General features: G+C 36.7%; 1 protein-coding gene across 1 annotated transcript; it reads right to left on the reverse strand.

Annotated features, from left to right (window-relative positions):
* Positions 1–3,347: 3,347 nt before the first annotated feature.
* Positions 3,348–15,612, reverse strand: nr2f6b (nuclear receptor subfamily 2, group F, member 6b). The gene is made up of 5 exons (XM_051122215.1): positions 15,133–15,612; positions 12,465–12,816; positions 7,761–7,855; positions 7,013–7,588; positions 3,348–4,084 (listed from the first exon to the last, which is right to left on the reverse strand). Exons 2-5 carry the CDS (start codon positions 12,731–12,733, stop codon positions 3,810–3,812), a joined length of 1,215 nt encoding a protein of 404 aa, XP_050978172.1. The 5' UTR covers positions 12,734–12,816; positions 15,133–15,612; the 3' UTR covers positions 3,348–3,809.
* Between the last annotated feature and the right edge of the window lie 270 nt (positions 15,613–15,882).

The raw sequence follows: 15,882 nt of genomic DNA on the forward strand, positions 1-15,882 counted from the left end.
TGGGGCTGGGCTGCGCTACACACACCCTGCCCTCAAGTCTACATTACACTGCTCTCGTGTTATTCGTCATATTAATTCATTTGCTTCGTCTTATTTAACAGCTAACCATGTGTAAATGTTGATGCGACTTATTTATACGCGTATTTACGAGTAAAACAGTGATTTCCCTGTCATTTAAACAACAATCACCAGCACTGATTCACCAGCAGATGGCGGATGTAGATCGTTATTCATATGTGAAGAAAAAAAAATGCTATTCCAGTTTTTCTTGATTCATTGCGAAATTTAGTAATTTTTGTGTGAAAATTCTGTACCCATGAGGAATGATTTTGTAGGTGGAACTGAACTGAATTAAAATGTATTTTTTTGGTTAGTTATTTTTGATAAACATTTCAATGATCCTGTGATCATAATGAAGAAAATATTTAATATAATGTTTAGGTTTATAGTTTTTGTTTTGTTTTGTTTATTATTAAATTAAAAAGCAGTTTTTTTTTAAATCAATATTTTTAAAAAAAATGCATATGCCAAATCAGTGCAGTATGACAAATTCTTAATTTCTTATTTCCCTGAAACGTGTGTGTTTGTGTGTGTGTGTGTCTATATATATATAAGACACATCCTATGGCACAGCTGTTTACGACCATATATGGCACCACTACCTGAACAACAACATGAACCACACCTACTTACCTCACACCTGAGTGACCTTAGAACAGATTGAATATAATATAAAAGTAGAATTAAACCGCAATTAAATTTGTATTTTAATATTAAGTGGATTCCAAAAAGTGACTGGTTGTTATTATATATATATATATATATATATATATATGTGTGTGTGTGTGTGTGTGTGTGTGTGTGTGTATACACTACCGTTCAAAAGTTTGGGGTCAGTACATTTTTATTGTTACTTTTTTTTTTTTTTTTTTTTTAAAAATTAATATTTTTTTAAGAAATTTATTCACCAAGGATGTATCAAGTTAATAATTAAAATTATTTATAATTTGAATAAACACTGTACTTTTTAAACTTGTTATTCGTGAAAGAATCCTGAAAAAAAAATCACAGGTTCCAAAAAATATTTGGCGGCACAACTGTTGATATTATCTAACATTGATCATTCTAATAATAAATCCGCATATTAGAATGATGTCTGAAGGATCATGTGACACTTAAGACTGGAGTAACAGCTGATAAAAATTCAGCTTTTCATCACAGGAATAAATTCTATTTTAAAGTATGTTAAAATAAAAAACATTATTTTATATTGTAAAAACATTTTGCAATATTACTGTTTTTTTTTTCTATATTTTTAATCAAATAAATGCAGCCTTGATGAGCATAAGAGACTTCTTTAAAGACTATTACAAGTCTTACTGACCCCAAACTTTTGAACGGTAGTGTATATATATATATATATATATATATGTACATGTATGTGTGTGTGTGTGTGTGTGTATACATAGACACACACAACCATTGTTTCTGGTCCTCGAATCTGACTGGCTGAGAAGAATGAGATATTATATTGATATAGGAACGCCAAACGTTTCACCATTCCATTTGTATCACTCCATTTGTGGTATTTCTCATAGAGAGTGTCATGCCAAACACCCAAATCCACTATAATTATACAAATAATACTGTTTTTGTGTCACGGAATATAGTTTTAAGAGTTGTAAGACTTGTTTAGACTTTAAATATGTGGTTTGTTAATAAAGATAACATCCAGAATGTTAGCAGCCGTTGAACCCATGAACCTGCTGAGAGCAGACTTACCTTGGCTGATCTTCTGGAATTTGCCGCTGGCTCTGATGTCTTCATAGTGGATAAATATGAGATATAATTATTTTCAGGTAAATCTAAAGGGCAGTCTTTGGTCTCATTCATCTATTATTTGTTCCAGAGCAAATAGTTTTGGCAAAATATCATGTTTATGTAAAATTAATGCTGTATGTCTGTGTACTTTTGACTGAATTTCCTAGCAACTTTTATTATGACTGTTGTTGTTCATTACATATTTTTATTCAAGAAATAATATTTTATATAAATAATAGTAGTATTGGGAAACGACATGTGTGTTCGTGATGGTGATTAGTTTCATTGTTCTGCCAATAGATGGTGACTAAAGACTTTTATATTGAAAGAGACTGAAACAGGGTTGTAAACAAGGAAGTTATTTTTACTTCTAACAACACCTTGTAAGACGCAGCCAACAACTTCTCAGTGCATTGCTCAATGGAAATAACCTTAAGAGATGAAAGGATAGTACAACAAAGATATCGCTTTACTCAGTGGACATTCAAACTTAAGTTTTATCGTGAATATGATAATGAGCTAAAGAATGATTGCTGTATCAGGTGCAGGTTATCACACTTGTTCAGTCCATTTCTTTCTCTTAATACTCTACATATTACAGTGAGGTTGTAATATAGTAATACAATAAGTTTTCAATGAAGCAACTCATTGTTCCTTCGTTATTAGTTCTAAACGTTTTCGAATTAGTAACGGAGGCTTGGCCTTGTCAACTTGAGTTTTGAATTTGTGGTGGAAGTAGTTTACACAAAAGAGGGTTCTTAAAGACACTCCATTGTTGTTCCTTATGTATTTACACACTTGTGCCATCAAACTCGTATCACACTCGTAGCCGTGCGAAATGGCTGTATATCAGCATACTGTGATTACCTGGGGCCTAGAATTTGAGTTACTATTGATTAGTAGCAAATGCATAGATGCTTACCATTTTATTAAATTATGGAAAAATAGTTATAAATTTCTGACAAAATGTTGGTACAAATATCCTTTTTTTTCTTGTTTGCAGTTTATTTGTTTTTTAATACACTGCTGAAAATGCATTTTTTTTTTCATAAACAGTCTTGTTACATAAGAGCTTCTTCGTTTATCATTCATTTTTACTTCTAGTATGCAAAAATACTTGATATTCCCCACTGTCAGCAATCTAAAACTTTGTACCATTTCTCCACCCCAGTGAAAACTTCACCAGAACTGTTTAAATAGAACAATCAAAGACATGGTATATGTTCAGAATAGCATACTACCATACTACTCTTAATATTTTTTTGGTATATAGTATGTATACCGTGCATAGTGTGTAAAACCTGGATGCCCATTTGCCAGTATATGCAGTATACAACCAAAGCCCACCGCGCAGAATACTGTATCCCACAATGCATTGTACCATATTTACATAATATAACATGCGATATAATGAGGCCATGTGATAACAATGTGGCATAGTACTGTGTTTGGGACATGTTATGTTGCATATTTCATACTGTTTCACATACTATTCAATATAAAGCAGTATACAGTAGTGCGCAGTACGCTAGTATTCCATTCTAAACATAGCCATTCACTGTTCACCGTTGATTTTTTTTCAAGTATACATCCCAACATTTTCAACTCACAAATGCAGTCTGTTATAAAGATTCGTAATGTACATTTACACTAGCTTTAAAATAGCTCACTATGCTCTGAAAAAGAAGGTATTATAAGCTCTTCTTTAAAGCTTTAGATCTGTGTCTTCTTTATAATCAGTCCCCTGTTTATCATTCATCTCGTCAAATGTTTTTGACAGAATTGTTGCTCATGATGTGAAACATGAGGTATCCTGGTACTGGATGGCTCATTTAAACTGCATAGGAACATATGTGTCAACTTCTTTTAGACATACAGTATATACACGATCAACAAAACCCCAAACACAACATCTATCCACAGGGTTACTGTGGAATCATGGGAGCAGCCTGAGATGGGACACGGGAACAAGTCCTCTGATTGTTCATCTACTGTCCTGGCACGTACGGCCAGCTGATGGAGCTTCCAGAGAGCTGCATGTCCCGGATAAGCGTCTCGATTGGCGTCTTTCCAACTAGCCGCATGAAGAAGAGCTGAGAGATGAGGTTGGCGGGAACGGCTCTCAGGGCGGGCAGTCGCAGCAGGAGTCGGCCGAAGCGCTGCGGCTGACCTGGATACTGCATGCGCTCGTACTCGGTAAGGGCCACCTGTGCTTTCTCCTGCAGGCTCTCGATGTGCACCGGATCTGACAGCCCACATGCGTCTGCAGGAAACAGGAAAAAATGGTTTACAACACAGCTGCAAGTGAAATCCTAACAGCAAATGTGATGGATATTTGGCAAGTATATTTTCTCTTTAAAAAAGCCAAGGTTCAAAAAAAGCCACACTTGTCCTGTTAACTTTTTAGAAATCTGTGAACAACTTCCTAGAGAATTAAAATTTGTCGGCTGACTCATTTTCAAACTTACTGGAACATTTACATTTTGAAAAGAGTGTGTGTGGAAAGCCCACTGAAAATAAGGTGTTCTGAATGAGTTTAGCGTGTTGTTATGTCTTTACTAATACGTTATGAGCAGTTTTAGCATTTTGCTATACCAACGTGCTCTGAGTGGTTTTACCATGTTACTATTGCTATGTTATGCGCTTAATAATCTGTTTTGAGAGGTTTTAGCATTTTGCTATCCCGTTGCTAACATGTTTTGAGTGCAATACACATTTAATAACATGTTCTGATATGCTTTAGCATTTTGCTATATGCGTTTAGTTTGTTCTCAGAGGTTTTAGCAAGTTGCTATGCCTTTATTAACAGTAGTAGCAGTTTTAGCATTTTGTTATACCTTTTGGTGGTTTTAACATCGCTACACATTTAATAACGTTCTGATATGTTTTACCATTTTGCTATGTGTTTACTAATGTGTTCTGAGTGGTTTTACCATTTTGTTTTGTCTTTACTAGCATATTCTGAGTGGTTTCCCTGGTGAAAAAAAACCAGCATATGCTGGTTAGGTATGTTTTGATGCTGGTTTAAAGCTGGTCCTTAGCTTGTTTATGCTGGTCCTTTGCTGGTTTTTTCTGGTCCTTTGCTGGTTTAAGCTGGTCATGTTGCTGGTCAAGGACCAGCAAAGGACCAGCATAAACCAGCAAAGGACCAGCCTAAACCAGCACCAAAGCATACGTAACCAGCATCCTAGCATCAAAACATGCCTACCAGCATATGCTGTTTTTTTCACCAGGGTTTACCCAGTCGCTATGCCTTTACTAACATGTTTTGAGTGGTTTTAACATGTCGCTACACATAACATTCTAATATGTTTTAGCATTTTGCTATGTTTACACTAATGTGTTCTGAGTGGTTTTAGCATGTTACTATGTGTTTGAGAGGTTTTAGCATTTTGCTTCGTCTTTACTAACAAGTTATGAGTGGTTTTAGCATTTGGCTTTATCTTTACTAACATGTTCTGAGTGGTTACCTAGTCACTATGCCTTTACTAACATGTTTTGGGTGGTTTTTTAGCATGTCGCTAAACATTTAATAACATATTCTGATATGTTTTAGCATTGTGCTATGCATAAAATAATGTGTTTTCAGAGGTTTTTGCATGTTGCTATGCATTTAATAACATGTTCTGAGAGGTTTTAGCATTTTGTTATGCCTTTAGTAACATGTTCTCACCCTGATAGCACACATATATCAAAGCCTAGTTGATGTCTGCATTTACATCTGGAAGACGTTTTATTTTCTTCTTCTTTTTTGAGTGTTTGCTTATCTGCAGTACGTTTATAGGATGTTTCCTGTCAGTTCACGAGTTCACATTTACATATAATAAACTGAGTAAAGGTTATGCATATTTGGCGTGCTGTCCAGGAGAGGGCATTTTAGCCCGGACCCAGAGCACCCCCCTTGCTGCTCCGCATGCTGGGGTAGGAACGGGCTGAAGGTGAGGAGTCGGGGTGGTGGAGGGATGCTGAAAGACTAGAGATAATGAAGGTAAGACTGCTTTGTTTATTTATTGGGGTTTTCTTTTGTGCTGGTTGGATAGATGGTGTAATGAATTGAGGATGAATTGGCCATGTTAATTATCTGCGCATGCTCTTCCCGAAATTTGTTAATAAAACATCACGTCAAATAGACGTTTATTAGATGTCTTTAGACTGTTTATGATTTAGAATGTATGTAAAACTGATATCTTACAGACATCTGTCAGATGTTTGTACACCGCAAATGCTTTCCAGATCAAGTGATCTTTAACAGACATCTTGCGGACATATGTGTGTTGTGAGTGGTTTTAGAACGTTACTATTGCTGTGTTGTGTGTTTAATAATGAGGTTTTAGCATTTTGTTTTGTCTTTACTAACATGTTCTGAGTTGTTTTACCAAATCACTATGCTTTTACTAACGTGTTTTGGGTGGTTTTAGCATTTTGCTTTAACTTTACTATGTTCTGAGTGGTTACTATTGCTATGATATGTGTTTACTAATGTGTTATGAGAGATTTTAGAATTTTGCTTTGTCTTTACTAACGTGTTCTAAGTAGTTTTAACAGGTTTCTATGCCTTTACTAACATGTTTTGGGTGGTTTTAGCATGTTGCTGTGCTTTTATTAACATGTTTTGAGTGGTTTTAACATGTCGCTACACAATTAATGACATTCTAATGCATTTTAGCATTTCGTTATGTGTTTAGTAATGTTTTCTCAGAGGTTTTAGCATGCTCCTATGCACTGTTTTCAGTGAGGTTTCAGCACGTTTATATACATTAAAAGTGTTCTAAATGGTTTTACTATTTTGTTAAGTGGTTACAATGTTCTTAGTGGTTTTTTACTAAGTGGCTATGCAATATTAGGATAATTTGGGTGGTTGCGATGTGGTTCCTCATTGTTTCAAGTCAAGCATTTTACCCTAAAGGTCATATAGATGATAATCATAGATACTGAACCCTCTCTGAATACAAGTCTATGGGATTTTGTTCCATCTGGCAGGCTTAAATAATATATTTGATAACATAACTACAGCTCTCCTCAAAGAAAGTGTCTGTAGTACAAAAGATGTGCAAAGTTTAAACGCGTTCAAATTTGTAACCCTAAGTATAAACAACGATAATACTTATGCATTGTTGCGAATATCCTGATAAAGTAATGGATCGAAGATAGTGCTATTGAATATACTTTTTTACACTGGTCCATCACTCACCTGGTGAGAACAGAGCAATGGCTTTCAGACAGCTGTATTCAGCAGAATCCACCTGCAGTCGTGTCAGCTTGTCCACCTGGTCCTGGAAAACCCGCACCTGGTCCATGAAGGACACGACGCGGTCAGCGGGCATGGGAGAGGAATGAAAACCGGCAGCTGCCAGCAGGGGTGCCGTGTGCAGCGGCAGAGCCGATTGAGCTGCATTCAAGATGAACAGTTCACTCCAGCTGAGCCTTAGAAGGGCCACCTGCTCCGATACGGGCAGGTCAGGAAAGTAGGGAATATTCCGGGCCCACTCTATGGTGCTGAAGAGCAGCCGGGCCGCCAGCTCACATATATTGTCGATGCCCATGACTGAGCTGTTGCCTCCTGCGAGCTGCTGGCCACACTGGGCTCCGTAGCGGCTGTTGGGGTACGGCTCTGCTCTCAGCAGCTGAGAGATGAGTTCAGACACCGGCTGACCATTGAAGAATTCAGCACCCATGCCGTGACCACCTCCAACATCACCACCCGCTCCAACCATGGAGGCTGGACTGATGCCGGCGTGGGAGGGAGGGATTCGACCACGCTGGACCGCTGGAAAATAGATAAAATAGATAAATAAAAGAAAAAAGAAACAATGGAGAGGAAGGAAAGATCAATACAATGACAAAAACAGAAACAATGATACAAGTAACATGAAACTAGCAAGTTACATAGGACAACGGTCAGATATATAAATACAAATATAAATCACTGGTTTGCTGACCTTCTTTCCTCATACCGACCCGGAAACACTTCTTCAGACGGCAGTACTGACACTGGTTACGGTGGTGTTGATCAATCTGACACTCTCTGTTTGACCTGTGAAGATAGTTTATATACCTTTAAGCCAAGAAATACATGAGATAATTTAAGATTTAGCACTTTTCAAAAGATAACAAGCATTCAGATCAACAGTGAAAGGTTGCTAGGTGTGCCCTGTTGAAAAAACATCATATGCTGGTTAGGTATGTTTTGAAGCATGGCTGCTGGTTTGAGCTGGTTTAAGCTGGTCATAAGCTGGTCATGTGCTTTCCTAAGCAACTAGCTCCTGCTCAAGACCAGCAGATGACCAGGACCAGCTTAAACCAGCAGCCATGCTTCAAAACATACCTAACCAGCATATGCTGTTTTTTCAACAGGGTGAACATCAATATTTACAAATTGCATGATTTAAAAATATCAAATATTTCAATAAAGTTATGATCATATCTTCCCTGAATGCTATATTATAAAATAATGGCAGATATTGGGAAGACTGTTATATTGAGACTTGACATTACAGCACAAAACACTAGTTTTTACATAACAGATTCAAAGTAATTAAAGACACAATCTCCCTTATAAATGAATGAATAAATTATGTATGGAGTGTCTCTCAATAAATTGTCACAATATGTATGTTTAATATAAAACAAAAAAACAAGAGTAATTTAACTTCACTGAATGTTGATCAATAAAAATTATGGAAGCCCATTTCCGCCACTGAATAAAGAATAAAAAAAAGGTAATTGCGACTTTTTATCTCGCAATTCTGACTTTTTTTCTCAGAAATGTGTGATATAAACTCGCAATTCTGAGAGGAAAAAATTATAATTGCGAGATATATACAGTATAAACTCAGATGTTTATATCTTGCAATTCAAACTTTACAACACACAGTTGTCGGTTAAATCAGAATTCTGAGATATAAACTGACAATTCTGAGAAAATATCACTCTTTTTTTCAGAATCGAACATATAACTCACAATTGCAAGTTTATATCTCGCAATTCAGACTTTATTTCTCACAGTTGCGAGTTTACATCACACAATTTTGAGAAAAAGTCAGAACTGTGAGTTTATATCTCGCAGTTCCGATCTTATAATTAAAAATTGCAGGTTTATATCATGTAGGCCTAATTCTGAGAGGGAATAAAAGGCAGAATTGTGATTTTTATATCTCACAATTCTGACTTTATAACTCACAGTTGTGGGTTTATATCACAGAATTTTGAGAAAAAAGTCAGAATTGTGAGAAAAAAATGAGTCGCATATACCTTTTTTTATTCTTTATTTAATGGCCGTAACAGGCATCCATAAAAAAAATGTAAATGAAAAAAATCATGTAAATGAAAGAGTCTTTCGTAGTTGAAAAGATACAAATTCTAACTCAATAACACACTAATACATAAAAAAATTTTCACTTGCAGGATTAATCCAACAAACAAAGCTGAATGTGAATTAATCTGTCTTTTCTGAGCTGTCATGTGTGAAGAGCTCTCCAGTGATTCTCAGGTAAATTATCACATAACCTTGGCACAAACACAAAGGACACAATTCTGTTCATTCATTCCTTAAGTTCCCATGGCAGCAAGGCTAATGTTAGATCTGCTGTTAGGCCAATTATACACACAACATGCACAATTGTGTTTCGACAGCCATGTACCTTTGTGCAACATTCAGCTGTAATGGCTGGGTATTTTTCAGGATGGAAAAATGAAAATGTAGCATGTTGCTATTACGGCACATTGTGGATATTTCTGTAATTCTGTTTGCTCCCAGAACATTTTATAAATAAGTTAAACCATCATTCAGCCTTACTGACTTGGTTAAATATGGCTATGCTCAACAAAGAAATGCTTTCGACATAATATGATATCCAGAAGCCATCCAAACTATGACTGTCAAAATGCCCTGCTGCAATCACAGTTGCTTAAGACAAAAACTTAGCTGGTGGTCAAGCCACCGAGTCACTGTTCTAGACTTCTGTATTGTGATGTATCTTGCTGTGGTTTATTTACATACATTTGAACTATGCTCAGCTTGTGACTTTGCCAGCAGTTCCTGTTAGTCCAGTTGTCTCAATTTTTGTAGCAAATGATGGACTGTTGGTTGCTTCAGTCACTGTCAGCATGCTTAATAGCTAAGAGAGTGATAGTTGTTTGTCAAGTTACACATGGTTAGGACAAGATGTATACTGTTCAACTAAAATGTTTTGATGCAATGTTAAAGAAAGTCATCTTTACTTGCAGAAAATGGCCTAAATCATAACATTAGTATTAATCTTACTTGATCAAATTCATAGCAGGTGACATTTGCAGCTAAGAATAGATGAATGAATAAAATGTATTCAGGAATCACTCAGTTTGATAAAAGTTAAGCTCATATTAAACAATTGTTTTTTTGAAGATTAGTAAAAACTCATAATAATCACAAAAAAAAATCATAGGATGGGTTTGTTTGTTTGTTTTTTAATTTGTGATTATTACGAGTTTTTACTAATCTTGGCTATGATTTCATTAAAGGAGAACTCCACTTCCAGAACAACAATTTACAAATAATTTACTCACCCCCTTGTCATCCGAAATGTTCATGTCTTTCTGTCTTCAGTCGTAAAGAAATTATGGTTTTTGAGGAAAACATTTTAGGATTTTTCTGCATATAATGGACTTCATTGGTGCCCCGAATTTAAACTTCCAAAATGTAGTTTAAATGCAGCTTTAAATGTCTCTAAACGATCCCAGCCAAGGAAGAAGAGTCTTATCTAGCGAAACGATTGGTCATAGTTTTCGAAAAATAAAATTTGTGTACTTTTTAAGCACAAAAGCTTGTGTAGCACAGGCTCTGGGATGCATGTTCACAGGTTCGTTCTTGAACGATTTGTTCATTTTGTGACTCAGGAAAAATGAGTCGTCTCAGGGAGTGATTCGTTCAGTCGCGCATGCGCAACATCCTATTATGGTCTGTACTGGAATTAGTTCACCTGATGCTGATTTTGCTAAAATGAATGAAATGACTTGAGAAAAGATTTGTTTATTTTGCTGAACGAGACTCAAAGATCAGAGTCGGTAAAATGATCCGAACTTCCCATCACTACTACGAATCACATCTTCGAATAACCACAAGTTCACCAGTATGGTGAAAAACTCCATGTTAATTTCTCCTACAACTTCAGAATCGTCTGACATCGTTGTACGTTTTTGTTTGTAAACAGTGTTTGACTTACTTGCACTTTCTTAGTCTTTGCACATTGGCTTTGTAAACACTGGGTCTGTGGTTTAGCTTACGTTCCGCATGACCTTTCGACATGATTCAATAGTACGTGAACGTGCATCCCAGAGCCTGTGCTACACCAGCTTTTGTGTTTAAAAAGTAAACAAATTTTTATTTTCCAAAAAAAAATGACAGATCGTTTTGCTAGATAAGACCCTTCTTCCTTGGCTGGGATCGTTTAGAATCCTTTGAAGCTGCATTTAAACTACATTTTGGAAGTTCAAAATCTGGGCACCAATGAAGTCCATTATATGGAGAAAAATCCTTAAATGCTTTCCCCAAAAAACATAATTTCTTCACGACTGAAGACTGAAAGACATGAACATCTTGGATGACAGGGGGGGTGAGTAAATTATTTGTGAATTGTTGTTCTGGAAGTGGAGTTCTCCTTTAAATATGAGCGCTGTTCATTTCAAAGTCAAAAGGCAGCGCTGTTGCATGTTCAACAGATTCGCGGTTTCAGAGCAGTTAGCAATCAATGAATTACACGCATTTATGCCAAGCGATTGTTTATGACTTTCTCCTGATGAAACTATTACAATGTTTACGTCATGTTTACGTTGTAATATGTTGTAGAGATGGTTGTAAGAAGGCATATTTATCTCCCTCATCTGTTTGAATAATCTGCAAGGTAATGCATTTCAAAACAAGAGTCCCACTGTATTTTGGCATTGTTTATCCACCTTTTCCTTCCCATAAGAGTGGGCGCGGCCATTAGGAAATGTAATGGTTCTGGCTTTCGGTCTCATCCGCGTCCAGCTATTTTTAGCTGTGCAAAATAGCTCGTTTTGCTGCTTGATATTGCAAATTGGTGTGTCTTACCATATTATTTTAATTATTTTAAATCTTAATTATAAGTACACTGTTTTATTGTTTACTGCATGCTGTTATTCTCCTATTGCGGCTAAAGAACCAGAAGTCTTTAAAGAGTAATATGGATACTTAAACACCCAACAAAATGTATGTATATGTATGTTTGTGTGAAACAAAGCAAAAAAAGTTTTACTTGCACACATGCTTCATGAGAAAAAGCGTCATGCATTGATTATAGTATGATTACTACGATTTACTCATCTCCTTTATTACAGGCTCTGATTCATGCGTATGTAAATGTTCACCTACATACACTCTAATTTAAATGTCAGTAAGAGGTTAACAGAGTTCACAGAAAGTTCAGCCAAATTCCTTTGCCAAGCTGCATCTGGAAAGGCGCCGTGTGATTGGCTGTTGCGTCTGAGCAGTCGCAAATCTTTTTGTTTATTTATGCTTCAGATGTGTTGAGCCTCAACACAGTTCCCTGCTAAAAAACTGTCTAGTGTGCTAGTTTGCTGTAATGTAAGTGGAAAACATAAACCTGTCTGCTAACGTCATGATAGATCAAATGTGTGTCTCTCACCTGCAGGTGTAGTTGAGGTTCCGTCTGATGCTCCTCTTGAAGAAACTCTTGCACCCTTCACAGGTGAAAACGCCATAGTGCTTCCCGCTAGATTTGTCCCCGCACACCACGCAGTCCACCACGCAGGCCTTGTCCTCCTCGCCACCTTCGGCGTCGCTGTTCCCCGCCCGGGGCGAGCTGCTCTCCTCCTCCCCCCGCAGGTAACCTTTCTCACCGAGTCCATTAGCGCCGCCATTGGGGTTGGCCCATCCCCCGCTCACCATGGCCATCTCTGTGTTCACCAGCAGGAGCTGCTTGAGAAACCTTCCCGCGTCGAGAATTCAGAGCCGCCCCCGGAGCGAATCCCTCTAAGCTGCAGACAGTAAGTCAAACAAGTCAGACTCGGTTTAACAGCTCTATGAAGACCTCCGAGGCTCACCGGCCTGACGTGTTTTTGTCATATCACAATCCATGTTGCTTTGTACCCTAACCAGAAACCTCTCTGAAGATCTCAAGATCCCTTTGATTCAATGAGCATTTCAGAGTTGGACAGCTTACCTCGCCCTTTTCACAGGAAACAATAAATTACACATAAACGCACCCAGACTTCAGGGAGAAAGACAAGCTCATCCACATGCTGCACAGCTCTGAGACGTGGATGAAATGAAACCTTCTCAGCTAGCAGCCGCCGTGACATTACACTAGGAAAAACCTACTCTACGTGCCCCCTAGTAACCGACAAGTTAAACCAGTTCCTTCGCTACTGAGAAACATGCGGCCGTGTTTGGAAACGTTGAGGGTATTGTAGGTCACTTGGGTAGGTTTGACTCAACCTGCCAGAGTGTATCGTATTTACTTGTCCACGTTTTAGTCAGAAAAATCGCAAATGAGATCACCTCCTAAACAGAAATGAGATTAAAAGGGAAGTAAATGGAGACTAAGTTAAGCCTTTTGCTTATGTGAAGAACTCCCCTCTAATCTCATAAGTGTCTCCTCTAGTTTCAGAAGAACATTGTGATCAGAAGATACCAAAGTCAAACATTCCTCATCAGAGTCTTCCAAGAATTCATGTTATAGCTTTATGGTTTTACGGTACATCAGCAATGATCTCATTTGTGCCTACTTTTATTTTTCCTCAGTAATTTTAAGAGAAACATCTGAGACAAAGTTGATAACTGAGAACGGCAGTTCCCTCAGCTATTAAAGAACAATTTCAGAGCAATAAACTGGTCTTCTGGGGTTATCTAAACATCATATAATCCAAAAGAGACTGCTTCCTTTAACCCTTGTGCATCCTCATGGACATTTTTTTGTTAATCATTTTGGCTGTGTTAATGCAAATAGCATTATTTTTATTGGAAATTTTCGTATTTCCCCCACATTTTCTTTTATTAATCTACTTTACACTAGGTACAAAAAGCTACACTCATGACCTAAGGACAAAAATGACCCCATTAAAATCGCAATATTTAACCCTAGTGCCATTTAAGCATAAAATCATGCATTCTTTGTTAGTAGGCCTTGATTCTGATTGCAGTGCTTTTTATTTATTTATTTATTTATTTTTATTATTATTGTTTGCTATTATCCAACTGATATAACTTTTTTCTAAGGTTTGACCTATGGACCGAATACCTGCTTTTTTGCACAAGTATAAAAATAATAAAAAAATATATTTTTATTTTTACAATTCATTTATTTATTTTATTTATTTATTTTTTTTTTTTTTTGCACAGGTATAAAAGTAATTTTTAAAAAAAATATGTGCACAAAAATAATAATGCATTAAAGCTAATGCTGTAAATATCTAAGATTAATAATCCTAGAAATAAATAATGATAAAATAAAAATCTGCTTAGTATATGGAAAATAATATTTTTTGTGTGTTTTCAGCTGGCATTTAAAGGGTTAAAATCTTGAAAATGAATGATTTTTATTAGTAGTTATATATATATATATATATATATATACATATATGTATATATATATATATATAGATAGATAGATAGATAGATAGATAGATAGATAAAAACCTAAAAATAGATCATTTTAAAAAATCTGCTTAGCATGTAAACAAACTCACATTTAGAGGATTAAAATCCTGAAAATTAATGATTTTTTCTTGTATTTTTAGTAGTTATATCACAGATATATTTATATATGATCTCACTCTCTCTCTCTGTATATATATAATCTAAAAAAAATAATTTTTAAAAATCTGCTTAGCATTTAGTATATGGAAAATATTAGAATTTTTCTGTTTTCATAAACCAACAGTGACATAATGTAAACAAACTATATATATATATACTGTATATATATATATATATACTTTTTTTTTATGACCATTTTTTGGACAGTAAAATTTTTTTAAATTGTTTTGCTCCAAGAACATCTGTGTAACTTTTTTATGCTTAACACACAAGGGTTGAACTGCTAATAAAGAGCTGCTTTCCAAACAACAGAAAACCACAATGCCAAACATGCAGACAGCAACCTGGCTAATGATAAACAGAGCTCAGCCCCCACCCTGTTCCTCAAGGATCAAAGTTCAAGAAAGTTCCTTGCTCTTTCGCTTGGTTAAACAACACAATCCTGAATGCTCTTGCAACTTTGCAGAGACGGAAGCACCTTTTGGCTGAGTCTCAGTACACTCTGTGCAAATACAAGAGAGAGAGTCCTTCCGTACCTTATTTCGTCAGTGCCGGTTGGTCCAGCCGTTCGGTCTGCGGGGCCTCAGCATTCCCAAGAACCGACCTTAAGCTCTTCTAGCCGTCCGCTGTTTCCCGTGCCCTGCCTTTCTCCATTCATCAGTAAATCATGAGATCCAACGGTCAGGAGAGACAGCTGACCCGAGCGTCTGTGGTGACTGGCCAACAAGCCTCGCTCTGTTCTCTGTCTCTGTCTCTCTCTCTCTCTCTGAGTGGTGGAGGGCGAGCGAGCGTGTGTCTGTGTGTTCAGGGATTTGACACTGCTATTCAAGCCCTCTGGTTGCCATGGTGCCGGCTGCCTTATAAGGGTAATAGAGTCAAAGAGCAGTGAGTGGGCTGTAGCCACTCTACACAAACAACCAGGAATGCGTTACCACACACACGGTTAACCCCTCCAGGGATGACCATAGGTACACTTAGCGTGCGTCAAAGGACGGAGAAGACCTCCTTAGTGAAGATCCAAACATTAGAAGACGTGTCATCGTGATTGAAATCAAAGAATATGGCGGAAGATTTTAGTTTCACAACTGTAGAAAGTTCCTCAGCAAACTTCAGATTAAACGTTGTTGTCAAAAAACTCCAGCATTTCATTCTGTTTCACCAATTGTTGTGTACATGTAAGAAATGATTGTTTTATGTTTATGTGAATATGTTTTTTTTATTTATTTTTTGGTGTGAATGTGACATTTGGTGTGGTGAAGAGCTTTGGGCTGCTTTGTTAATCTGAT

Source organism: Labeo rohita, chromosome 11, assembly GCF_022985175.1.
Source record: "Labeo rohita strain BAU-BD-2019 chromosome 11, IGBB_LRoh.1.0, whole genome shotgun sequence".
Lineage (NCBI taxonomy): Eukaryota > Metazoa > Chordata > Actinopteri > Cypriniformes > Cyprinidae > Labeo > Labeo rohita.